Source organism: Polyodon spathula, chromosome 1 (assembly GCF_017654505.1).
Source record: "Polyodon spathula isolate WHYD16114869_AA chromosome 1, ASM1765450v1, whole genome shotgun sequence".
NCBI lineage: Eukaryota > Metazoa > Chordata > Actinopteri > Acipenseriformes > Polyodontidae > Polyodon > Polyodon spathula.
Window position 1 is genome coordinate 9,172,192 of NC_054534.1, and position 27,955 is coordinate 9,200,146.

Here is a 27,955-nt window from a genome sequence, read left to right on the forward strand (position 1 = left end):
TTATAATGCCAAACTAATGATTTAATCATTAAAGCATATCAAACCTACAATTTCACATAAGCTATGCAAGATGTGCTCCCAGCTATAAACATGCCACTCCAGAAAGTGCTTGGCTCCCCTGTGTGCTTCATTCCTTCAAGGCGTAGTCCGAGAAGATCAGCGTGCAGGCTGTGGATACACCGAGCAGACAGAGCCAATGCAGGGAGGCCAGCATGGAGGAGAGTGCTGCCCTATTGCGTCTTACATACAGAGTACTTTCAATATGAATAAAGCCTAGAACCATGCGTCGGGGACGCGGCACTGAGAATGATACTGAAGCCGATAAAGTGGATTTTAAAACCTTAAAGTGGATTTTAAAACCTTAGTTAAAATAGAGGATTGTGGGCAAATATAAGCATGCCACTGAGGATGAGAGTGCTTTTGCTTGGTGGAGAATGGTTCTCTAGGCCCAGGGACCCCAGGCTCCTGTGGCTTTGGGATCACACCTCGGATCCTCGTCAGGATAGATGACCGGCACAGAGCCTTCCTGGTACTTCTGAAGTCGGGAGAGCAGTTTATCCACAATGCCGGGATGCTTGTGCGACAGGTCATGTCTCTCCTCGGGATCAGAAACAACATTAAAGAGCCACACGCTCTTCTTGGGTGAGTCAGGCGACAGCAGCTCTGCACCGCTGAACAGCTCTGGAGGAGGAAACCACTTGGCACAACCTGAGAGAAAGATTCATTCAAACATAAAGAAAATCAATCAAACAAGAGAACAGGGAACAAACATATTATTTCTGAATTCCTCCACATATCTGAATCTATCCAAATTTTAAGGGGCTCCCAAGTGGCACATCCGGTAAACGTGCTCCGCGTGGAGTGCAGGATGCGCCCTGTAGCTCTGTAGCATGGAGGTCGCCGGTTCTATTCCAGTCTATTCCACTGCTGACCGTGGATGGGAGTTCCCAGGGGGCGGCGCACAATTGGCCGAGCCCTGCCCGGGGCAGAGGGCTTAGGTCAGCCAGGGTGTCCTCAGCTCACTGCGTACCAGCGACCCCTGTGGACTGTCCGGGAGCCTGTAGTCTTGCCTGTAAGCTGCCCAGAGCTGCACTGTCCTCCGACACTGTAGCTCTGGGTGCCTGCATGGCGGGCCTGCAGAGTGAAAAGAAGCGGTCGGCTAACTGCACACGCTTCGGAGAACAGCATGTGTGAACTGAGCCTAAAATACAATTGGATATTTCAATTGGCATCAACTAAATTTAAAAAAAGCAGTTTTAGAAGTCAATACAAGTAAATCAAAAACAGAGTATACAGCTATGGCCAAATGTTTTGCATCACCCTCGAGAATGAACTAATTTTGCATTACATTAAATTACATATCGCTTTGTAGTTTTCCCTATACTTAACGAAAAACTGGCCAAAATTGAAAAATGTGACATTTCAAAATCAAACATGAAATACTGTACTACTATAATGGCTTCCGGTAGACTTTTGCAATATCATTTTGTGGTTTCTTTGATTATATGATGTTAAATAAAATATCTAAATGATGCTCATATAGTTGTTGTTTTTTAATTGTGCCACAATCCTAAAATTCAACGTAATGCTAAACTTTTGGCCAGAGCTGTAGAACTTGTTACCATCAACCAACATTAATTGCATGAATTTTACTGATTTACTGGATAATATAAAGTCCTGCCTTTAGAAACTGTAGCAACCAAAAAAACACCAGCAGCGCAACTTGACAGTAATTCTGTATACTTGTCTTTAAATAAATAGTTATGGCTTTGTAATCTACAATGGGATTAAATCACGAGAAACAAGGTAACCCACAGAATAACGCCTCACTGCTATGGCCTCACTGCTAAAGCTAGGACACATGCTATACCCCAGCGTGTATATAATACACCATTGTGTACTGCTGCAGTGACCACTCAGGGAATGATTTTATGATGAATTACCAGCAAAGGGCAAAGAGTCCTTTGAGGGCCTGGAGGTTGGTGTTTTCATTCTGCAATCCTAATAGGCATCATTGTAATAACAAAGCCATCCCTTCAGTTATTAAGATGATGGCAAACACATAGAAATAGGCAAGGCTTTATTTCAAGAGAGGATTTAGACAGGGAAAACTGCACCACTTCTTCAATCCTCAGCCCTTCCTTTGTGATCTCTCACTATGTCATTGTAGTAAATGCATGAAATGCACATATTCTACAGACTCCCAACTTTCCAATGATGTGCTCTTGTATGGGGCTGTGAAAAAACATTACGGCTGTACTTCAGGTCAGGCAACAGCCCCTCTTTCCTTCCCAGATTCCTTTGTAAAACCGCAATAGCCTCAATGTTGCTGAAGTGAATTAGCAAAGTGTACCTGGGTCTCCAGTTAGCAGCTTCCAATCCCCAGATCGAATGGCGGCGTGCACAGAAATGTTGAAGGTGAAGTGACTCCAAGAACCTTGAGCAAGTGTTGAGGCTGAAGTCCAGTTATAGGCTCTGTCAGGACCTGCAGAAAAACCAGATGAGCACTGAAATACCCTCCAAGGTTTTACAACTGTTTCAAGGATGAGGTGGTGTGGTATGTCACACGTTTTATTAAAGGGTTTACAATAGATGCATCCTGCCTGTGTTGTTGGTAAATCAGCAGTGTATGTGTGTATTTTTTAACAATTATTTTATTAATTTTCCAATTTTCTCCCAATTTTGGAATGTCCAATTATTATTCAACCTGGCTCACTGCTGCAACCCCCTGAACTAACTCAGGACAGACGAAGATGAGCATTCGCGTCCTCCGAAACGAGTGGCGTCAACCATCCACTTTTTTTCACTCTGCAAGCCCACGGTACAGCCATATCCAGAACTTACAGCGTCGGAGGACCACGCAGTTCTGAACTGCGTACAGCCACAGGAGTCACTGGTGTGCAGTGAGCCATGGACTCATCAGCCACCCTAACCCCTAGCTCGCCCAGGCAGCGCTCGGCCAATTGTGCGCTGCCCCCTGGGAACTCCCGTCCACGGTCGGTAGTGGCATAGTTTGGATTCGATCCAGTGATCTCCAAGTTATAGGACAACACAGGACACGGCAGAGGGAAAGGAATGTGTTTCTTGTAACACAGCAGAGTTCTGTTGCAACCCTTTAACCCACATGTGACATTCCACACCACCTCATTCATAGGTGTGCAACACCAGCAGGGTATTCTGTAACACTATGGCAGTGCTTCCCCATTAGTCTAATACTTCATTCAATTACTCAAGAGCACAACTCCACGACTGCTGTATGCATTTTTACATAACCACACACTTCACTTTAATAAAAGTTTATCAGCTGTCTGCTGAAACATATAAAATAACTACCAGCCGTGACCAGCCTCCTCTATATCCCAAAAACAAGCAGCATCTCCAAACGTTGACTCTGAGTTCACCACCAAACCACACTGCTGAAGATCATGCCTTTATATTTCAGCACAAACGAAAACATACTTTTTTTAAAATTTCAGATCCACCCACTTAAAAGAACCGAGATGCATGTGTAAAGAACACAGTAATACACAGCTCTACACACCTATTATAGACTGGATTTCCAACTTCAGAGTTTTAGTGTCTTGTTTTAACCAATTACAATCAAAGACAACACATAAAAACCCTTTGTGATAATGGACTGGGTGCTATGAAAAATATTTTTTTAGCACAGTTTATTTACTGCATGAAATGGTATTTCAGTAAAAAATATGTCATTTTAGACCTCTATAATATACAGGGTGATTAGAAAGTAGTGTTATCACATCAACGCACCATATCATTGATGTGGTAAATGTATATATACTTTCTAATCACCCTGTGTGTGTATATATATATATTTTATATATATGTGTGTGTGTGTGTGTGTGTGTGTGTGTGTGTGTGTGTATTTCAGCACAAATGAAAACATACTTTATTTTTTTTAATTTATTTCCCCAAACTGAGATTATTATATCATCTCTATTCTGGAATTCACGTCAATGGCTGTCATAGTAACATTATAAAGCTAAAGTGTTTGCTACAAAGTATACATTCTACTGTGCTGTAAGCAAGTAACAACATTAAAATGAAGCAGAAATCCAGGGTTTAAAACACATGTGTTTTCCCCAGTGAATTCTCTGTTAATTTTCAATTGTGCTCTGCTGCAATTACACCAAAGAGAAACATCCCTGTAAAATAACCCAACATGTGGGAAGCATTGTTGTGGTAACAGAGGCTTACAGTGTAACTTGAGCCCAGAAATGTGAATGCAATTAGTGCGTAGGCCATACACTGTACAGCACATGACACACTGTAATTCAAGAGAATGACAGTGGAGTCTTCGCACATATGCTTTTCACTATGTTAAAAATAAAATAAATAGTCAGTCAGTTGGTTTTTGATAAAAAACAGAAAGTCAAGGACATGTGCCAACGTCTTCTCCAAATCAATTAATACTGTCATGCAGCTCCTTATACTCGAATCAGTACAACACACTGTGTATAACATGTCATGGATACAACAAAGTGAATACAATAGTTGTTTTTCCTTTTGTTATACTACACCAGTAAAAGTGTCTAAACCTTACTTGTCTATTTCTAAATATAAAATCAGCATTATTGTTACCATCTCACACTAACCAACAGTGAGTTCTTTCTCTCTAATTGATGGCAGCACAGGCATGTGCACCTGTAATTTCAGAGGGCATTTTAATTGGAATTGCCTTTACTTTATAAAGAGCAGAGTATTTTCACTTTGCTGATATGCTGAAGTGCTGCTGATCAGTTGGGCAGGACTGTAACCATTTAATAACAATTTTCATTTTCAAGCCAACTTTTAATATTGTGGCAGAGAAAAATACAGTATGTTGGTAGAGCTCACAATCAATATGAACAATAAGTACACATGAAAACACCTTTTGTCATACCAGTATGGAATGTTAAAATGCCCTATAAATTCTGTAAAAAAAAAAAAAAAAAAAAAGTACATATTTTATATACACACACACACACACACACACACAGAGTACTGTGCAAAAGTTTTAGGCAGGTGTGAAAAAATGCTGTAAAGTAAGAATGCTTTAAAAAATAGACATGTTAATAGATTATATTTATCAATTAACTAAATGCAAAGTGAGTGAACAGAAGAAAAATCTAAATCAAATCCATATTTGGTGTGACCACCCTTTTCCTTCAAAACAGCATCAGTTCTTCTAGGTACACTTGCACAGTTTTTAAAGGAACTCGGCAGGTAGATTGGCCCAAACACCTTGGTGAACTAACCTCAGTTCTTCTGTGGATTTAGGCAGCCTCAGTTGCTTCTTTCTCTTCATGTAATCCCAGACAGACTCGATGATGCTGCGATCAGGGCTCTGTGGGGGCCATACCATCACTTCCAGGACTCCTTGTTCTTATTTATGCTGAAGATAGTTCTTAATGACTTTCGCTGTATGTTTGGGGTCGTTGTCATGCTGCAGAATAAATTTGGCGCCAATCAGATGCCTCCCTGATGGTATTGCATGATGAATAAGTATCTGCCTGTACTTCTCAGCATTGAGGAGACCATTAATTCTGACCAAATGACGGTAAACTGTCTTCAGCAACCTCACCTTGTTAGCTGAGTTTGGCTGTTCCTCACCCAGTTTTATTCCTCCTACACAGCTGTTTCTGTTTCAGTTAATGATTGTGTTTCAACCTACATATTGAATTGATGATCATTAGCACCTGTCTGGTATAATTGTTTAATCATACACCTGACTATATGCCTACAAAATCCCTGACTTTGTGCAAGTGTACCTAGAAGAATTGATGCTGTTTTGAAAGCAAAGGGTGGTCACACCAAATATGGATTTGATTTAGATTTTATTTCTGTTCACTCACTTTGCATTTTGTTAATTGATAAATATAAACTATTAACATGTCTATTTTTGAAAGCATTCTTACTTTACAGCATTTTTTCACACCTGCCTAAAACTTTTGCACAGTACTGTATATATATATATATATATATATATATATATATATATATATATATATATATATATATATATATATATACAGTACTGTGCAAAAGTTTTAGGCAGGTGTGAAAAAATTATGTATATATATATATATATATATATATATATATATATATATATATATATATATATAATATATATATATATCCTTTCATCAACTTCAACAAAGGATTAGTGTTTAACAAAACTTCAATTTTTACTTTGATCTTTGAAAACAACTCCTAATTTCATCACAAAGAACATTTCTCATGCTTTTTACCAGACTATGTGAGATAAACAGCCATACAACATGTATGTTGTGTTCTCTTCTAAATACAGTAGTTGTATAGTAACATCATACAGCAATGGCCTTTATCAATGTGTCTAATCATAATTCACACCATAAACAAGTGAAGGTCATTAAAATGAAATATTTGCATAGCCCAGATATTAATGCAGAGTCCTGCTCAGGGATGGATCACACCAGTAAGTGTCCCACACTGTAGCTCCAAACTTTCTGGTCCAAAAAGTTACTTGCACTGAATCAATGTGGTATCTTTTAACAGCCTGCAAGCAAGATTTTCCAAGATCATGTTACCTGGTACTAGCAACACTGGCAAGATAATTAGCAAACTAATTAATTTGAACTTTCCTGATGTACTGTAAGGCCTTAAAAACAAAAGGCTGGTATTTTCTCATCAAAGATAACGAGAAAGAGTAGCATAATCAGGTTTTATTAACTTTGCACACTATACACTAGTTAAGTGTTTATATCTATAAAATCACCAGTTATAATAACACATATGGTCCCCATATTCTGCCTGATTAGCTTTTTTTAAACTTTAGCGGCACAGAAGGTCTAATGTAACGTGTTGGCTTTTGGTATCACTCTCCACAATAACAGCTAGCTATCTTATTAAACCTGGGGCGTAACTCGTCTGTCCGTATATTAATAACGTCAACTGCTAACGGTTTCAAACATCTGGATCCAAGCTTGCAGACATGTGGGGCTTAATGGTATGCTTGCTGTGGGTTCAGTTCAGAGTCACTTCTGCACAGAAATACAGCACAGGAGAGCCCATACCCTTCAGCCCATTTAGACATCATCCGCATGAACAGAAAAATCACAACAATACAAAAGCATGCAAGTGTCTAGTTCTATTTTCCTTGGAAGTTTCAAGTCCTTCAAAGACACTGCACTAGTGAAGTTGATGATGCAGAATCAAGGTTACTAATGTTAACTGAGGAAGATGCTTGCTTATAGACTATATGCTCAACAACAGAAAGTAGATATCACCAAACGTATTGGTTGTGCAATTTGATTACATTTCATGAAGCAACTTCATTCCCAGTGGGTTTGTAAAGACATAAAATTGCACAATGATAAAACTGATCGCTACAATAAAGTGAAAGACGATACAGTCTGCAAACTGGTTTTGTTCATGGGGTATGGCTAGCTTCAGTCATTTTTAATTCCTTCTGTGATCTATGTGCATCACTATCAGCTCAGAATTGTTGCAGGAAGCTCCTGGTGAGACGGTTCATGCACTGCTGTTGAATGGGACGTCGCTCCCCACCTCGAGCCCCTTCAACAGCCTGGCTCTGTGTAACTGCTGTTTCATAATAAATGCCACAAGGGGAACAGTATACAAATATTTACTGGAATTGAGGCTAATAGTAGAAAAGTGTTGAAAAAGTGACAGACAGTAGGTCGATTATTGCTCACCAGGGCCACTTTTTTAAGCCAAGGGGAACAGTTTTCCACTATACTGCAGTCTATACCTGTTTTTTTTACTCTGTGCTGTCACAGGGCAATTGTGTTTGGACTGTTAACTGCCACGTGATGTCAGAGCACAAGAGTTCTTTGACCACTAAAGTGACTATTGGCCAGTTTAGGGCAACAGCCAACTATTTTTGGTCACAAAACACTATTAGGCAACAGGGTTGCAAGTTTCAATCTAAAAGTGTTAATAACAGTTTATATTAGCAGTTCATAGGTTATTATCTCCATCATTGTTATAAATTTCAGAAACAGCACTGTCATCAAAATGAGGCCCAGTCTCCCCATATTATCATAAATTGCTTTCTTACTTTTTTCTCCAACTGCTACTGCTTTTCTGTGACTCATGAAGGACCGCAAGGTTCAATTCACAGACCTTTTCATGCTTTATTACACAAAAGCAGAACTGATCAGCCCAGCTTCTGTAAATGAGACACAATGTCTTAGAGGGCTGTTATGTTAAAAAAGGCATATTTCCCTTCCTCTTTTCCAAAGGAGAAAAATTGTTTTTAATTTGGGTGTTAACACCACACACTCGTAAAGTCAATGTACCTGCAGATGGAACCAGACCATTTATTTCTTATGATTCCCCAGACCCGGGGCTTCTTGTACAGAAATTCTCACTTTAATATCATACATCTTGAAGTGCATAGCTCTGTAAACACACAAACCTCAGAGCACAACTCCTCCTTAACAATGTCAGGGAGGAAAACACACTATGTTTTACTTAATCCTTGACAAGCCTAGCCACAGCATGCTATTAAGACTAATGGGAGCCCAGAGGCGCAGCCCATGATGGCAGAGGATGAAAGAGGGATTTCGTTTTTTAGCATTTATTTGTAACAGCAACCACTTCTAGCCCTGATGGTCCGGAGCAGTAGCAGCAGCTAGGGACTGAAGCCTGCAGCATTTCACAGCAGTGTGGTCTCCTGCTCTGAGAGCAGTCAGTGGATTGTTAGGTTCTGAGAACATTCTTGGACAGGGATGAAATAAGACTAATTTAATACTTTGAAATATGCAGAGACCTAACCCAGAACTGGTCCAATATGCTCCTCAGCCCATTGGAGCTGTGTGAGCAGACAGCAGAACCGATCAGAAAGCCTGTTTCCACGGCAACAGGAGAAAAAACAACAGTCCGTGAGAAACTGTCATCAATAAAACAAATGGTGCGACATGTACTAAACTACCCTGACATAACTGAAGTGTGTTCCAAAGGCACCTTTTTTGAACTCCCTTGTGTCGATGATTACAGGAACCTAGTGAGAGGGAATGAGCAGAATTCATCTAAAGTGAAAATGTGAAAACCTTCAGTTACCCTTAGTTATTCTATTTTGTCAGTTAAGTTTGTACATACAAAAATTAAAAGAGATTTATACAAAGAGACCAAATTTAACAGCACAAAAATGATTGCTCATTACTTCAGACGGCAGCACCTACAGTTACGTTATTGACTTCAGAAAACCCGATTTAGGACGCAGAATAAACTCTGTCGTCCAAAGCACTGCAATTTGTTCATGTATAATTGTTCGAAACTAGAGAGGTCTCTGGCACACGAAACAATAGAATGAGGTGTGCCACAAATTACAATTCAGAAAGAGCACATGGCTTTGCCAGCTTCTTTTTCAGCGTAACATTATATCACAAGAAAAATACTATTTAATTGAAGAACAAAAACACCCAGGGGTATAGTGTAAGAAGAATGTAATTTCCTAAAGGATTGTGTAATTATGAAATAAAGTGGACCTTAATATCTGTAACATTAATCAATGTGGCAGTGAAATGGTTCATTTTCCCTGGACAGAAGTACTTTTTGCACTTCAAAGAATGCATGTTATACTGTCAGGTGGTTGCCAAATTACCTGGATGCATTACCATGAGTTATTCCAGTGGAACTCCAGAATGCAACGATCACACACACACAGTGCCACGCAAGGGAACTGGAGAACTCGAATGCCACATACAAGTTCCTAAATGTTGGGCACAATGACTGTTTCTAATTGAAAATACACATTTACAACAACAATGGGAGTGGACATACCAGCACCCTACAGCAGCGCACGCAGCAATAGAGGGCTCTGTAATTCTGCTTTAGCACATTTTAGACTGGTCAGCAGCCTGCAGAGTGAAAAGAAGCGTGTGGCTGATGGCACCTACTTCGGAGGACAGTGTGTGTTCGTCTGTGCCACTCCTGAATCAGCGCAGGGGTGGTAGCATCAAGTTGAGCCTAAAATACAATTGGCTATTTCAAACTGGGAGAAAAATTGGGGAAAAATCAATTGCCGATTACTTAAAAAAAAAATAAAAAAAAATATTTATAATATATTTAGTAATATAAAGTGATGAAGACTCGTTATACAGAAAATATAGAAATGATACATCTGCTTACTCTAGACTGACCTAATAAGTACTTTTAAGCTGCAGTATCCCACAATTGTGTTGGACTTCACACAATAATGTAATTCCACTTTCTCTGCACTTTGCTTTATTAGAAATCAGACTATGCTGATCATGCAGTTGGTTTAACTCTCTATACAGTTCTTCCCCTTAACAATTAACAGTGTTTTTATCAGCAATATTTTTATAGGAAACACCTGTAAGTTTCCAGCATGGGCTTATTAACAACCATTTTACACTTTATATTTCATAGCCAAAAACATTACCACTGCACTACAAAAAACTAGGTCAGAGGAAATCAATAACTATGAGGAGCTGTTTTTGTGAAACAGTGAAAAGTCAATATCCTTGCTTTGAAAGGCTCCGGGGTTATTTATGGGCTAAAGCAAGACCTTTAATAGCACAGGATTCTTTTACAGGGACTCTTTCTTAAAAACAAAAAAGAATTTTAACAAAGGGCATTTCTGTGTTCGTAACCATGGCAATTAAACAAGTAAGGCAGCTTTTGGACAGAACTACTATAAATTGAGCAAGGCTGCCTCATATCCTCTCTTGATTGCCTGATAATTAGAAGCCTGTAAAAACCACAGAGTGGATTCAGCAAGACAAGTCAGAAACTGGCACACCAATACACACAGTCCCATAAACCCAGCAGGGAAAGGAAATTTGCTTTTCCTTCTTCTCAAACATTTTCATTAGCGGCACTAGACTATTAAGCGAATGGTAATCAGCAGGCCAGTATTGACTGTGTCATTAGCAGCTTCTCAGCAGGGGGACGTGACTTATACTTCTTCGGTGTTTATTCTGCTTGATGAAATGGGCATCACCCAGCTGCATTGCCCCTCTGTCTCCCTTTTAACAGATTACCGCACTGTCCAATCAGCTAAATGGTAATAAGACACACTCAATTAAAATAAATAAATACAACGAAACATAGATAAATAAAATTGAATTTGAATGGTTTTAGCTGTGTTGGTCCTTTAGAATGCCAGAATCCTAGAACGTTTTTTTATATAATTATCCAGGTCCCTGAGATCTTTTGTTCAAGTCCTAACATTTGTTCTATTTCTATAATTGTGAAAATGTTGAAGATGTCGTGAAAATGAAAGCTGTCTGCTGGCACTGCTACTGACATCGCCACCCAAGGGCTGTGATTAAGCTTCGCTGGAGGCTGTACAGGAAACGTGTGAACCGAACCATCCTGATGATGTGCGAGTGGAAGTTGTACTGTGCTTGAACGTGAGTTCAACTCTTTCATCAGCATTCATTCAGAATCCATGTCATTCTCCTGGGTCTGCTCCGAGTGAGAGTGCCTGTGTCTAAACAACACTAATACAAACGAGCAAGGAACAGCTGTGCTGGAGACAGGTTTGCTCATAATCACTCCTTTAAGCTTGCCTAGTTATGCAACTAAAACCTGGCTGAATGCAGTTTGTTATGAGATGAACCATCATTCCATAAATACTATGGCACCCTTGTTTGTGGGCTAAATTCTGGGCATTATAGGGCAGAGACTGGTGCCAAACTAGCAAGAACCAGAAAATGGCACACGCTAACCTTATGTGGCCTTCAATTTGTTAAACAGGGAAAATGAAAATCCAAGGGATCATACAAACTACGCATTCAAAAAGCATTCCGAACGACCCTTTATCTCCCAGGCTATCATAGCGAAGTCTACATTTCAGGATTACTTGGTAGCTGGTGTACATGCCCACTATTCAGGACACACTGAAGGGTTCGGGTTTAATATTTCCCAGCTCACTAATAAACGCATTGCCTGTTTTAAAGAAACAATGCCTCAAAGTAACTGCTCATCAATGTGAAAGTGCTCTGTGTTCTCACTGCATATTGGCTGGAGACACTGCAGCTTCTTATTCTTTATTAATATCTACTCGCTATCATATAGGCAGGGCTATCACACCACAGGGGGAAATATTTAGTACAAACTGAAGGATGCATCACTCACAGGCATTTAAAAAACAACACACTTTCTGAATGGACCTTATGAAAGCTATTCTTACTTAGTGTCTACACGTTTCCAGAATGCTGTGTACACTGTATGAACACTGAATCAGACAGGTAACTAGGGGGGCTAGTCTTGTAAGAGAGTGATGTCGCATGTATCTTTTTTGTATTTATTTTACATTCCATACCCACAACGGCTGTTTATCATAAAGCAAGTATCTTATATTCTGCTCACTAATTTTACCCAAATCAAAATGTATTTTTCAACATCTCATGGGGCTATTTCCCACGGGGTTACGTGCATGTCTGCCATTCATGAGCTAGCAGTGATCTACGCACCTGCACTACAGTACCTGTTGGACGCCATCTTCCAAGGCTACTTGTGAATCTACCAGCCTGTGGGCAACCTGTCCTTTAATTCTCCTTTGCAAAAAACATAACTGAGCTAATTGTGGATAAGACGACCTGCAACAGAAAGATGTTTAATCATAACACATGTACTGTACTCACATGGGGCAATGTCGACGTACAGCGGGTCAATGTTATGCAGCAACTCCACTCTCGGTGACTGTTTTCCTTCACTGAAACACAACAATAATAATAATAATAATAATAAACTTTAGCTTCCTTCCATGCAGCGAGTGTATGAACACTATTTTAAAACTTCCTCTGTTATCTCCTGTGACCCAAAGGAAGCATGAATGGGGGCACTTAAACAATATTTGTTTATTTATATCACAGACTGTTTGGTAGCTAGACTGATTTACAGGAAGGCTAAATACGAAGCAAGGGCCTGCAAAATGCATTTGCAAGCCTCTATTTATAAATAGGCTGGCTGATGTGGCTGGATAATAAGTGTTGACTGATAGAATAAAGAAAAGCTTTGTTATCCTTCAACAACTTAAAAACGCACAATTGTAGGTTCTAAGTGAAAACTAAGCCAAGTATAACACTGAAATGTGTGGCTGCTTTATTAAATTATCTGCAGCCAATAGGACCATCTTTTGTAAAGCAGACGGTCTGCTTTACACATGCAGAGTTTGATACAAACCTGATTCCTGCTTATTTTCAAGGAAATTCTTTAAACAGAAGTAGGTCACATCTACTATCTACTAAGCACAGCACAGATGATGTTGTTCTCCAGTGTGCTTCCATAACAGTGTATTTATACAACACTGAACCAAAGTCGGTTCTACCCCTTTTTTTAGAAAGTTCACTACAGAAGATGGGACTGATTGTGGATGGAAATGCTTAACTTTAGGATACTGTGACTCACTTTGTGTGACTACAAATGAAAAACAAAACCATACATGTAAAACAGCAACTGCGCCACAGCGGTAACAAACGAACAAAACCTTTGCAGCAAATTCAATTGTTAACACATACAACAACATCAAACCATGGAGAAATCGACGAACACGGCTAAGCATTGACCTGAACATACAAATGCAGTACTAATATAGGACAGTCAATGTGGTATAGGTTTTCCGACCTTTTCATAATATAGTGTAAAACATGGAATTTCCTATTACCACAAATACTGGTATTATAAATGTTGGATGTTGACAATAACTTCAACACAAATAGCTGTTGTTTTCAAGCTGTTTAAAAAGGTAGGATTTCAGCATGCCAGACCAGGGCTCTTATAAGGTCACGTGAGACTGACATCTAGGTCCAATTCCAGGTACTGCAATTTATCCTTTTACAATAATCGTTTGCTGCTTACAAGTGAGAACAAGGAGGGACTGCAAGAATATTATTCATAGTGATCAGAAATTCCCAGACAAGACTGTGGAGTGGGCCAAACTACGATAATGGATTGGAAGAGGTCCTCGCTAGACACAGCTGTTGTGTATGTGGAATGGGGTTTTCAACCATCTTTCCCAACTGGAGCAAACAGAATGATAACTTACATAACCAAGTGTGAAATACAAGTCAAAGGGGAATTGTGCTAAGATTGTAGAAGCACAGAGAATGGCTTAGCTACCCACAGGAAGAAATGGGATGATCTTTGATGACAGTTAAAAGAACGACGAGAGAGCACAAATGAAAGATCAATAAAAGTAAGAGGAGAACGAAACAAGGGCACTGATATGAGAGATCATGCTCCTTGACAAGTTTAGAAATGCGTTTAAAATATAGGTCACCAAGACAGATGCTCACTGTGGATTGATTGGAACACACACATTTCTGTCCATGTTTCACCAAATTGGGAAAGAGATATCTGTGATCTACCCTTGGATCGCCTGAATAACACTAGCTATGGCAGGTCCTCGATTTGGATACAACAGAAAATTTGTGCTGAGAAATTTCCCTACCAAATTGCAGAACAACATTTCTTCCTGTTGCTGGAGCTATGCTTCCCCACAGGGGGTAATAAAAGCCAAGGCTTTCCACAATTTGCTTCGATAAGCCCCATGATCCTGAGGGACAGCCTCCTACCACTGTTGCCTCCAGATAAGGTGTAACATATCTGGTGCCTGGAGACCCTTCCCTTGCCCTCCAGCTCTCTTCATAGATAGAAAATATTTGCTCATTTCACTTCTGATCCTGACCTGTTAATTAGTCCTATAGGATGCTGCGTGGTCCAGTGGTTAAAAAAACGGGCTTGTAACTAGGAGGTCCCCGCTTCAAATCCCAGCCCAGCCACTGACTCATTATGTGACCCTGAGCAAGTCACTTAACCTCCTTGTGCTCTGTCTTTTGGGTGAGACATTGTTGTAAGTGACTCTGCAACTGATGCATAGTTCACACACCCTAGTCTTGTATCTTGTAAAGCACTTTGTGATGGTGGTCCACTATGAAAGGCTATATAAAAATAAAGATTATTATTATTCCAAACTGCTGGTAATTGCACCTAACTGTTGTTCCTGTTTGACCTCTAACCTGTATTAACTTCTAAGCTCAAGGCCCTAGTCTCTTGAAACTAAATTCCAAGCCACTAAGGGGCTTTGTGTTCTCTCAGATTAAGAACAGCCTTTTAATCACATCCCAGTGACTGCAGCAGCAAGCATGACTTGAAAGAAGAAAGCCATGAGCACTAGCATGAAAACTCAAGTGTGTAAATAAAAACGTCTCTGTTAGATACTGTGTGCTTGCTAAAGCATACTTGCAACTGTCAGTCAGCAAACAATGCAATGTTGCTTCAAAAAGCTGGGTTTTCTGTAGTTGAGGAGGAAAGTGGTGGCAAAAATACAACCGAAACTGAAACTCTGACAACACCAGAGGGGATGTCAGAGGAAGAATTCTCAGCTGTGTCACCTTAACGACCAGGACGCTCTGCCTGAAACAGAAACCGAAGACGTAAGCGTGCGTGCTGCGCTTATAACACTGCTAATATGGAGCAGCATCAGGATCTAGAGCCGAATTGGAATTTTTTATAAAATGCTGACAAGGTTTGCCGTCCATACTTGCAAATAAAGATAGTCCAAATGCGTATCACAGAGTTCTTCGCTGGAAGCAATTTGCAGTAATGCAGCCTACCTGCACTGTACATGTCTGCATTTGCATTAGTTTTTTGCACTTACTTTTTAGTTCATTCATATGTTTTGCTACATATTTTTTATTAGTGTAGTGAGTGTCTTAATAAAGATTTTGATCCGCATACACGCTTGTTTGTTTTGATCACTGTACTGGTGATTGGGGGACATTTTGAATGACAGGTTATTGTGTGGGAATTTATACCGTCCATCGCTTACTGAGGGTGAATCACTTTAACCCGATGGTAAAATATCTGCATAACAAACAGCAAATAGACTAATAGCTTGTATATTGACTTAAATTTAAATAGTGCTTCAGATTTAGTGTGAAACTAGAATATTTTTTTTTGTGTATTTATGTATTTTTTAACTGAAATTTGTTTTACATATATGTTATATGTTAATTAGAAATAATCAATTACACAATTAAAACTCATTTGTGTTGCCAAATTAAAAGAAGGACACATAAAAGGTATGGAGGCACAGGGTTTAGGCAGCTTGGTCCCAGTGGATAGCCCCTAACTGAATTGGGATATAGGGTTATTTTAATGTAGCCTCAAGACACTGTGAAAATACCAGGGCTCTAGTACAGTGTTTTTTTTGTCTCAACCAGGAACTAAACATTTGTTTTAAAACATGAACTTCTTCCAGGTATATATCACAGCACTAAAAGTACAGACAACCTCAGAGGACTGGTGCACTAAGATGATTGCAAGATTAAATTACCAGGCCCACAGGGTAACACTATTCTTTAAAGAAGTTGAAACATCAAAAAGTATATACAGTATTCAAAGTGCTGAGGAGAACTGCTGTGAAAATGACTTGTGGAATTTCCTTTTCTCAGACACATCATCGGTCCCAAGACACATAAAAGGGCCATTGACCAAGGCAGGCTGAGAATAACAGGTTTTACCAGCCACTATATAAAACAGGGTTAAATGTTTTCATATCACGAATGCACACTAAAGAATCTGCCAGTGATGTCAGGAGTCAAGAATGTCACAGCAGTTTACACAGAGGGCAGAATATCATTACAGGGAAGTGTGCACTTTGATATGATCCAGGCAATAACAATACACGGGCAAGAGATAAAACAAATACCTAACGTCCTTGAAGACATGAATCTGATTACTGCATCCAGAAAACAACACACTCAAACTGTGAGGCATTGTAACCTTGGCAACGGTCCCAAGGCTCTTGTTGCATGCATAGCCTCACATCAATGCTAATCACCAATGGAGCTCGCAGCAGGCAGTTCCTGTAATGACTTTTACAGTGACCAGGAAGAAGGGTTGGAGAGCAGCCTTTACACTGCAAGGCGAGCAATTCCTCTAGAACGTGAGTCAGTCATTAAAGTATTCCTCTAGAACACGAGTCAGTCATTAAAGTATCTTGGGCTCCCGACAATAATAAAGACAATATGGTACAAGCTGTAAAAATAACAGATATAAGGATCTATCGTGGTACATTCATGTATGTCCAATGAAAGTTTAAACGTTGCTCAGACATCAAATGTTTAAAATTGTGTCTCAATGTGAAGCACAGATGCTGGCTTCAGCGTTTATACAGCTGTAACTATAGAGTGTACGGTTATTACTTGAATATTCACTGCTTCATAATTTATGACATATAAAATTAGAGGTGCACACCTGTAGTCTTACATACATTAATATTGTATATCAGACTGGTTAACAACATTGCAGATATGTAAAATGTTGAAACATGGTTAATCTTAATGTTTAAAGTCCTAGGAAATCAAACGCCCCCAGACGATAGTAAAACTTGGATTCTTACAGTAGTATTGCTAACGCAAAGGAAGGCAAGAGGAGAAAAGAGAACAGCTGAGAATCACCTGATGCTCTTCCACACGTCGAACCCGTCCAGGGGCTTTGTTCCGTTGGTGGAGCCCCCGGCCAGCCCCACCAGGGTGGGCAGCCAGTCCGAGATGTGGATGAGCTCCCTGCTGACCACGCCGCTCTGCTTCAGTAAAGGGCTGGTGACAAAGCCTACCCCTCGCACTCCTCCTTCCCACAGGGACCACTTCCTGCCCCGCAGCGGCCAGTTATTCCCTCCGGACAGCGTCTGCCCTCCGTTATCTGTCAGGGAAGAGGTGACCTGGCTTTTTAAAAAGCATCCTTCAGTGCAATCAGCCAATGTTATACTCTGTGCGGTAGTTAAATGGTTAAACCGGAACTGGACATTGTGTTTACAGGCTGACCAGAGCCAGAACATTTAGATCATTAAAACAGGGCCAATGCAATGAACACATCCAATAGTGCACAGGACTAAACAAAGTATACCAGTAAACAAGAGTTCTAATAAAACAAGTGACTGTGTGAGTGAGGGTTTACAACAGAAACTACATTCAGTGCTTCCCGGCATACCACTGATTTTATCATGCTTTGTCACCTCATATCCTGCTGGCTTGCATTTCTATATTTGCCAAGCGTACTCATTTGTTTTAGAGAGTAGAGCACCTCAGAATGAACTGGGTGAAGTAGTTCTGGCCATTTATTTATTTTTGGTCCTGGAATGTGATCAGTGCTTCAGATTAGCATGTATAGTTAGCAACAGTGAAACCACATATATAATAAACATGAAAATGTTGTGAAATTTTTTATACCTTATCAGGACACAGCTGGAAATATTTTAGGGGAGAAATGACAGGAGGTGAACAATAACTGTGAGGTGAAACTGCAGAGAGGCTGTATGTCACAAGACATGTCATGTCAAGTCATGATGTGCATTCTGGACACCAGATTCACTTACATCCACACTGACCACAATCTCAGTCCTGTGGGAGGAAGACAGCAATGAGGCAGCACTGTATTATTGCTGTCATGCACGGTTACATTCTTTTACGACGTCTTTCTACATTTAGGAACGTCCAGATGCCTAAAAGACCTACTTGGTTCAGGGATGAAGTATCGGAGTTCTTTAACTCATTTATTTTGAATGATGTTTAGATTCACTTTTTTATCTCCCTGTTTCAATCCCCTCATTCTGGTGACTTTACTACAAACCACAGGTAAAAATAAACAGCTTCCAGAAGCATGCGCTGTTTCTAAAAACAAAGCAGTACTGGCTGAAGTGCTGCATAACCAATAGGCACGGAACCAATTCCAAACTAAAGGTCACAGCTTTACTAATGCAGCTTTAGTATCAGCTTAAAACAACCGGATTCCTGTCATGAACAATCAGCTTTCAACAGTGATGTTTAAACGGTAGTGGTGTTAGTGAGTCTTACGGTGCAGTATGGTACCATTCCACTGTGTTGGAAAACAGAGGAAATGGGAAGCATCCAGTCTAGGGTGGGATTGACAACTGGCTTGTGATCTATACAAAGCACAACTTTTTGCATGCAACTTATACATGCGAGTGATTCTTTAATGGTCAATAACACCTTTAAGAGACCTGCTTAAGTCAGGTGTCCAAATATAATGATAGGGATGCCACTGTAATATTACTACGTGATACTAGTACTTAAGATGTATCACATTTTAGATGTCTCTCTCAAATATGCCTCAGATATGAGCAGTGAACAGATCTGAATCATGTGCTGCTTTCAGCAGTGTGATATTTCCAACATTACTGTCAGCAAGGATAACACTGCTCACTGTACTTTAGTGAACTAGTACAGTGAGCAGTGTAAAATAGGCTTTCCTTGAGTAATACTGGCATTAAATAAACACTGGGGAGGTGCTCCCCAGCCTGTCCTCCTCCCTTAGGATTAAAGATAGTTTTTTTAACGCAGATAGATTGCAGTGTGGACTAACAGTGTAGTATCTGTGCTAGTGTTATAGATTTTCTTGGGTGGTCTTCCAGTTGTTTTGCTATGAAAGACCTCACACATGGGAGGATCAGAACACACTGCTTCAAATCAAGATACCTCCTAGCAAAACAAGGCATGCCATCTTAGTTAGTTATTACAACCTCTCCCATTCTCAAACAATACATATGAGCTGTATGAAAGCTCCCAGCCTGAAAATAACATTACATAAAAGCAAAAGTTGTTTTACATTTTTGTTCCACATCTTTGGCTTAAAGGGAAAAAGTTTTTATTGGTATAATTACTGTATACAAAAAAAAAAAACATTATATATTTGTTGTAATCAAGTGCAAATGCTTGTTGGACAGACAGAGAAAGCTCACTCACAAGGTATTGAATGTAAAACGTCTTTGCTATATGCGTTACCAGATATCCATTTGACTAGACGATAAACCAAGCTGTCCTGCTTTAAACCATTTTAACAGCCGCTGGCAGCAAAATTAAACCAATCTGCTCAGTATATGCTTGATTTTGGAAATGTTGAGACATTGGCTGATCACTCCTGAACTAATAGTGAACGTGTGCAGATGCGCATGTGCGATTTGATAGGCTGAAAGACTCCTTTTACTCGAGCAACAGCTATGAATGGAGGTGTTCCAACAAAGAATTGCCATAAGAAAACATCTGTAACAGCTGGTATGAAAGCAGCAAGCTGTCACTGTGTACCATTTAAACATGTTGTCTGTGTCATTGATATGACAACAGGTTCACCTTTGAAGGTGCACAAGGAACTGAGCGATTGTTCAAACTGTTTCTTCTAAAAATACATTTGAGAGTGACTCAACTATCACGAGGAAACTGACCATTTGGATGACCAGATCCAACCTGTCAGTACAAAACCCTGTTTCATGCACCTCATTGCAAAAAAAAATAAGAAAAAGTTAGCATCATTTTATTTGTGGGACACATATGTCCCTTGTACCTTAAATGATAAAAGTGGTTAATGCAGTTATTTGAGAAATCCTCCATTCACTATGTAGGTCAAACATTAAACAAACAGTTGGTAGTTTAAAGAAAGATCTGATGGCATGCCTTACTGCTGTGAAGATTTGAACTTCTTTTGTCATTTCAGCTGGAGCGTGAAATTGTCCATGCCCCTTCAACATTGCCTTTCCTGTCATTAACCAATAAGCTGCTTTCCCATAATGACTGACATGGTTTACAGCCAGTGAGCTAGTGACACACTACTGAAAGTAAAGTATGCAAGCTGTATTATGGTACCGGGTGTTATTTATAAATGTGAATGTTCAAAACCACACGAGAGCTGCAGAGTGTACGACAGGTAAAGGAGCGGTTTTCTGGACAGTACCGATAATGCAACTTCACTAAGAAAATCAAAGAATACAGATGTGGCCCACACATCAGGACAATAACTGACAAGGTACTGTCTCTACTGCAGGAACTTAAAAAGCTCAATATATCTGCCATGTTAGGCCAGCACTCAATGTCACAGTCACCAACACATTTAGGATGCTAGGCCATGTTTTCAAAGTGCCTCCTCTGGTCTTTAATTAACTCCTAGTTTTTGAAAGGAGAAAAAAAATCACATACATATTATACCATGAGAAACAAACACCTTCAGAATGCTTAAGAGAACTTCAAATCAATCTTTACTTTATATAGCGCCTTTCACAGTGGATCACCATCACAAAGTGCTTTAAACTTGGATTATATTGCTTAGTTGTTTGGGTCTAGTTTTCAAAAACTGGTGTTTCAACTCGTTCACAAAATAGGAGTGAATTAAAGACCAGGGGAAATTTGTAAGAACAGCCCCATTATACCAGTTTGCTCCTCACTCATATTGAGCTACAGTGTAATAGACTTACAGTATAACAGTGAAGGACCATTCTTATTACAATAACAGATCATTAGTAAATTCAAATGTTCTTTTCAAACAAATGGGACTTATGATGCCTTCAGTTGTTTAAGATGGAAACGGGAAGGTTACGAAGAGTTAAAGGCCCCGTTACTTAAGTTACTTTTCTAGGTCACTTGCAAACTTGGCTGTCCATAAAGCGAACAGCAGTACTGTAGCCATGGCAAACAGAGGTCTGTGTGACTGCTGAGTTATACAGAACCAGGGAAGTGGGAATTGAGGGGTGAAATTAAAGCAAGGATACAGATGTAGTGTTGAAATATTAGCATTGCTGGGCATCAGTAGAGAAATAGTGAGTATGTTTAAAGGTTAAAAGACCTCAGATCAGAGTCTTTAAATACCCACCCAGACTGCTACTGTAGGTCTCGCTCTTTGTGTCTGTACACAGCAGCTGACTTGTTTCAACTAAAGAAATATCTAACTCCTCAATTCTTCTAAAGGAAATTTAAAAGGTTCATATCAAAAACAAAGATCTGCATTCAGGATTATGTATTGCTTCTTATTTCATACAATAATAAAAAGTGATTTGTAACCGATTGAAATTGCTTTTGTATGAAATCTCCACAAGTACCCTGAACACACCACATACAGTATGAAAGATTGCATTCCAATGTTGAACTGTAAATACACCACTAGAGGGCACTAGTATGAAGAAACAGTCCCCTGATGTGGGTAGCCTTGGCTATATGAGACCTCTTGTGGGGAAAAAGTGTTTTTTCTTTACTAAAAATTATTATTTGAACATATTTATAAAGGCATTATTATTATTATTATTATTATTATTATTATTATTATTATTATTATTATTATTATTATTATAGTGTGCAGCATGGCAGATCCCTGTCTGGAAGGAAAATGTTGGGGTTTGGCAAGTTCAGGGTTAATTTCTGTCCCTGCCAGAGAAATATGTTGTGTAGGTGTGTTTGATTTATTTAATTTAATTTGTGTTACCTGTCTGGAATTACCAGGCAGGTATTTAAACAGGACATAAAACTAACTCACACATGGAGTATTAACGAAACTTTTCTTCACACACAAACAAAAAGGTTTACACATTACCTTTGGTGAGCTCTCTTCACAATGGCAGCCTCTCTCTTTACAGACTGTAGACTGCTTAGAACAAACTGTTAGTCCTGTTTAAATACCTGCACCTACATATATACATTTTAAAATCAATCCCACACGTTGTTTACAAGTTAAGAGACACAAGCTTTCATAAAAACAAACATCCACCAAATAAAACACATAAAAACAGCATGCGTGCTGCTGGCTTGTGCACATAGCTAACTGCACAAAGAAACCCATGTCCATGTGCATTAGACTACAGTTAGTTGCCATGATACTTCCAATACAAGGACAGCTGGAGAGGACAGGTAAAGCACTGGCACTGATTGCAGTGTTTCTGCTGGAGGACAAGTACAGCACTGCTCCTTCCTGACCTGAACACAGTCCTTCTGTACTTTCAGGGGTCAAGACCACAAGGGGAAGCTGGTTCAATTCATTCTTAAATGTATCTAAAGGGAATACATTGGTAATACTAATAGCATCTTTTCTGGGGTATTGTGGTTGTGTGTGTCCCAAGTACCACTTCCTTCCCTTGCTATGATTCAGCAAAGACAACTGCTGTGCTGGTAACAACCCCACTTTTGTGAAAGAAAGTGTCACTTCTCTAATGAGAAGGCTTACTTTACACACAGCTTCTGAGGCAAAGCCACTGTAACCCTTTCATGCATGAAATATTGAAAATAACTGACAAAACAGTAGTTTTGGGACACAAGCATATTCTTCTTTACATTTTTTTATTCCATTGCTTGATATGGGGAAAATATGTCATCCTCATATGAGCCATCTTCTGCATGTCTGACAGACAGATGTCAGCTGCAGCAATGACACTGCATTCCTTTGGGTTTCACCACTGCGTTCATAACGCTGCAGCAGGAAACGGTTAAACTGAACTGCAACACCAACCTGTGTAGAAAGACTAGGTTTCATAACCCAAAAAGGGTGTTGGTCCTCCGCAACAGGTAGGTCACTTTTAGCACCGAGTCCATTGTGTTGAATTAAAGAAGGGGAGAACCAAGCGTCTCTCCAGAGACCCTCTGTGGGTCATGTTAACCTCCCTCGGTACTGGGCAAAGCCTGCATGTGGCGGAAATGCAGAGCGAATGGTGCAGATGAAGGCCTCACGCTGGTGTGACTGCAGTATGTGTGGTCTACTTTCAAAACCGCATTACACATCACTGCACAAACCTTAAGCAACATGCTGAACTGCTGTTGGACAATCTGGGATTATTGTGCTTCAAGACAATTGGATGGGCCTTTTCACAAGGTAAACAGACAGTTCTGCCTTCTGTTTAGCTGTGACACTCTCTCCAGACACAAAGCAGCTTTTGCCTTTTGCCAGAATCCTGTGAATATATCCCTGCTATTAACACACACACACACGAACGCACGCACACACACACACACACACACACACACACAGTACTGAGTGTGTAGATTTAAGAAAATTTTACTTTTGATATTCAAATCTTATATTAATAATAACTAATAACAAATAACTAATATTGTTTTTCTTTTTTATTGTACAGATACATGAGGCACCCAGCTGTCCTGTGGGCCACACTGTCTTACTGTTTCAATTACTGTTTCAGCAATATCGTAATGAATAGGCACTCAAATCAGTTAATAGTTATTAACAGTAGTCAACATTACAGATTAGCCCTCAGGTTGACAACTACTGTTACACTGCATTTACTTCAGTATGAATACACTAATGGGACTGGAGAAGTGCTATGTTTGGTCATGCAACAGCTGCATGAGATAATGTTAAAAGTTTCATGTTTCAGTGGTGTTTGTCCAGTGTCCCAACAGTAAAACATAATGCAAAAAACAACCTAGAGGAAACTGACACAGCACCTGTTGGAAATCCTGTCACATACTGTATAACACTTGTGCAACTGTGTTATCTGAACGATAATGCTTTCCCTTACAGCCCCTCAACTCATCCAGTGAATGACAACAAAGCATCTGGGGAAGTCTCATTTGTGCTTTTTAAGATCTGCATAAACATCTACAGTGCATATATTGTGCAGTACCTGTAGAGAAGACCAGCACAGTGTTGTTCCAGAGCCCACTGGTGTGCAGAGCCTCAGTGATGTTGCCCACAGCCTGGTCCATCGCAGACACCATGCCAGCGTAGTGCCTCCTGTTCTCATCCTGGATGAAGCGGTAAGGCTCCAGGTAGCGCTCGGGCACCTGCAGGGGGGCGTGGACAGCCTGCATTGCCACGTACAGGAACAGAGGCTGCATGGACAAGCCACAGGAAGGAAGGGCCTGAGTTCTCATTCATTTCATTTTGGTAAAACATTAGTAACTGGTAAATCTCATAAAGGCATGTCTCATTAATGAGAGGCAATAGCACAGGGGTGGCCAGCTTCCTTAGGGTCTTTAACTGCAATGTGCACCGAAATTAAACTGCTAAGCTTATTCTGGATGCTAAACTAACAAAATGTTATCAATCCAGTCAGGCAGCACAAATCAAATGTACACTGTCTTACAATGTAGTGTATGGGAATCGAGTTTAACTACCACTAAACACTTTTCCATTTAATAACGTTTCAATGCAACTCAGAAATGGAAACTACGAAATCTGTCCAGTACATTACTAAACTGGTTTGTTGTTACTTGCCTACTTTATTTCAGTACATTCTGTGTTGCTCACTGCTGCAAATGGGAATCACTGTTTTACCAGTGTTCAGTTCAATTCCACAATATCACTTACTTTACTGTCGTTAGCTACATGTATGTGTTAACATGGAAGCCCACAGCTTAGTGCAGATTTACCTTGTGAGGGTCGTGCTTGGCTATGAGTTCTGTGGCTCTCTCAGTGAAGATGTGTGTTGAGTACATGCCTGTAAATCCCGTGGCCACTTCCTCTCCGTCTCTGAGGTCTAAAGCACAGCGGGTCACGTTGAGGGGAGCGATGAATGCGCAGCGACGGTGAGAGAAGTAATCCTCACTTCCGGTTAGATAACCTGCAACCAGAGACCAAGAGCTGTCAACAGCCGAGCGAGGAACAGGCTCCTTGAGAGATGCTCTGCTGATAAAGCCTGGCTCTTTCAGCCAACACCACGCTGGCCTGCAAACCAGGAGATCCCACTTTCACTCTCAGTTGCTCTGTTAGGGACGGTTGTTCTTTAGTGACACTACTTCCCAGCTATTGTGTGAGGATTAGAAAAAGCTGCATGAGTTTTTATGAATAAAACGGAGTTTGAAAATCATAAAACTGTTCTACTGTTTAAAAAAACAGCAGTCGACAACAAGTTCATCAACATTTGATTCATTTAAAAATAAAACCTTTTTTAAAAGTTCACGAGGTAAAGCTTTGTGAGGCAGTGCCCTTATTACCAAAGTAGGTGTCGAACCCTCTGCGGGTGGGAAGGCAGTGTTTCTTGTACATGCCCAGGTGCCACTTGCCCACCATGTGTGTGGAGTAGCCAGCCTCCTTGAGCAGCTCCGGGAGCATCTTCTCGTCCAGGGGAACACAGTATGGCTGACAGGGCCAGATGATCTGGTGCTGCATGCCTGTGTGGATCTGTCAGTGAAGAGAGCGCAAGTCAGCAGCCAGCAGGACCGGTGTTCGCTGACCAATGAGGCTGCGAGATCTGAAAATCTTAAATCAGTTTCATCAACATTTCATCCCGTCCATAGAGCATAAGGTACAACACACACGCTTAAAAACAGAACCACTCCAATACAGTGATCCTTTTTAACATGTTATTTTATATATTATATAAAATAAAAAGGTATTCACAATGAAAAGACCTGAAAAAAGAAACAAGAACCAGGGGTCACAAATGGAGATTAGACAAAGGGGCATTCAGAACAGAAAATAGGAGGCACTTTTTTACACAGAGAATCGTGAGGGTCTGGAACCAACTCCCCTGTAATGTTGTTGAAGCTGACACCCTAGGATCCTTCAAGAAGCTGCTTGATGAGAATCGGGGATCAATAAGCTACTAACAACCAAACGAGCAAGATGGGCCGAATGGCCTCCTCTCGTTTGTAAACTTTATGTTCTTATGTTCCCTGCTTGTCTGCGCAGAACGCTACAGTATGTAGAAAAGTATTTATTAACCTTACGTTGTTCATCATGTACTGCTGTACACATATTTTAGCAGGTTATTGTTCGCATTTGCATTTCCCATATGTCCCCATATAAAGACTAGAAGAGAGTTGTTTTTATCCATCCACATATGAGGTTGCCATGCATGAAAGGGTTAAAGTTTTTCAGCCAGGGTTGCGATTGACCACCCTCACCTTATTACATCATTTTGCTTTTTTCCTAACTATAGGGTGGCTTTTACTGGAATACTTTTAGGGAAAGCTGAAGAGTAGTAATCATCAATGTGTTGGGTTATCGCATGACAGGACTGGACAACCAGCATTATTTATTTATGTATGTATTTATTTATGGATTTGTTAAAAATGTCTCATGAATAGAAATACACAGCGTGATCTGTTTGCTGTGCATTTTTAATGACCTTACTCCGTGTTTTTGTGCAAACTAACTGCATCGCAGTACACTGGTTAGCAAAGAGTTAACTCAAGGACGCCGAGCCTGCATCTAATCACATGACTGCAGCTGCGCTGTTCTGCCTTAACGATTGTACCGTACACTCAATGAAACGGAGCCCTTCCAAGACGTACATTTACATTAACAAAGGGGTAACACGAAATCAGTTTACAAAACAGTTATAGTTTTATTTACCTGCGTTTATTCAGCTTTGAATTCAGTTTTATGCTTTGCGCGGTTGCAATGTTAGATTTATGCAGCACCGTAGGATGAACCGTTAACTAACCCTATTACCGCAGACCGGTAGCGTTGTTTGATTCTTACCTGGTATCTGCCTGTCATGAGTTGGCTTCGGGACGGTGTACACAGTGGCTGCACGTAGTAGTTGTCCAACTGGACACCTTGAGCGGACAGTTTGTCCAGATTCGGAGTTTTAATTTGCGATCCGTGAAAACCCACATCATTCCACCCGTAGTCGTCTGCCAGGATGAAAACCACGTGAGGCGGCTTTGGTGTACCCTCTTTTGAAACGACAAGCACACAACAGTACAGTAAATGAACCGCTAGCACCGTGAGTTTAGTTTCTCTGGCAGACTGCATACTGCTTTCGAGATGTGCTCTTCCTGAACTAAAACTGAACAAGGAAATCGCTGCGTCCTCCACTGCCTCAATCTTAAAGACACAGGCGTACACAAACACGACCTGAGTATGCGCGTAAAAAACACTAACCTAGTAGGACTGTCCAGAAGCACTGTGCATTCCTAAAGGCTGTGAGCTCCGCACTATAATATAGTGTTTTGCAACTTGTAAATAAATGACTGCTGTGATGGGAGCAGGAGGCTTCTAGAAAGACATCGGCAAACAGCTGTAAAGGTACGAAGGAGCTCATACAAAACTAGAAAGTAAATTAGGTCTGCCGTCTGATCAAGTTGAATGCAAAAAAAAAAATAAAAAAATGCTTAACTACAATATGGTAACAAATAATGAAAAATCTAATAAGATTGTATTATTTGCTACAACTGGGTCAGTGCAGAAACTCTGAGAGTTTCTGTGTGTACATATATGTTTCTTATTTGTTTTT

At 40.1% G+C, this 27,955-nt stretch overlaps 1 protein-coding gene across 1 annotated transcript; it reads right to left on the reverse strand.

Annotated features, from left to right (window-relative positions):
- On the reverse strand, positions 1 to 27,640 carry LOC121313665 (arylsulfatase B-like). The gene is made up of 8 exons (XM_041246442.1): positions 27,199 to 27,640; positions 25,707 to 25,893; positions 25,143 to 25,333; positions 24,395 to 24,602; positions 17,445 to 17,688; positions 12,624 to 12,694; positions 2,354 to 2,485; positions 1 to 708 (listed from the first exon to the last, which is right to left on the reverse strand). The coding sequence occupies exons 1-8, from the start codon at positions 27,472 to 27,474 to the stop codon at positions 443 to 445; spliced, it is 1,575 nt and encodes a 524-aa protein (XP_041102376.1). The 5' UTR covers positions 27,475 to 27,640; the 3' UTR covers positions 1 to 442.
- Positions 27,641 to 27,955: the final 315 nt, after the last annotated feature.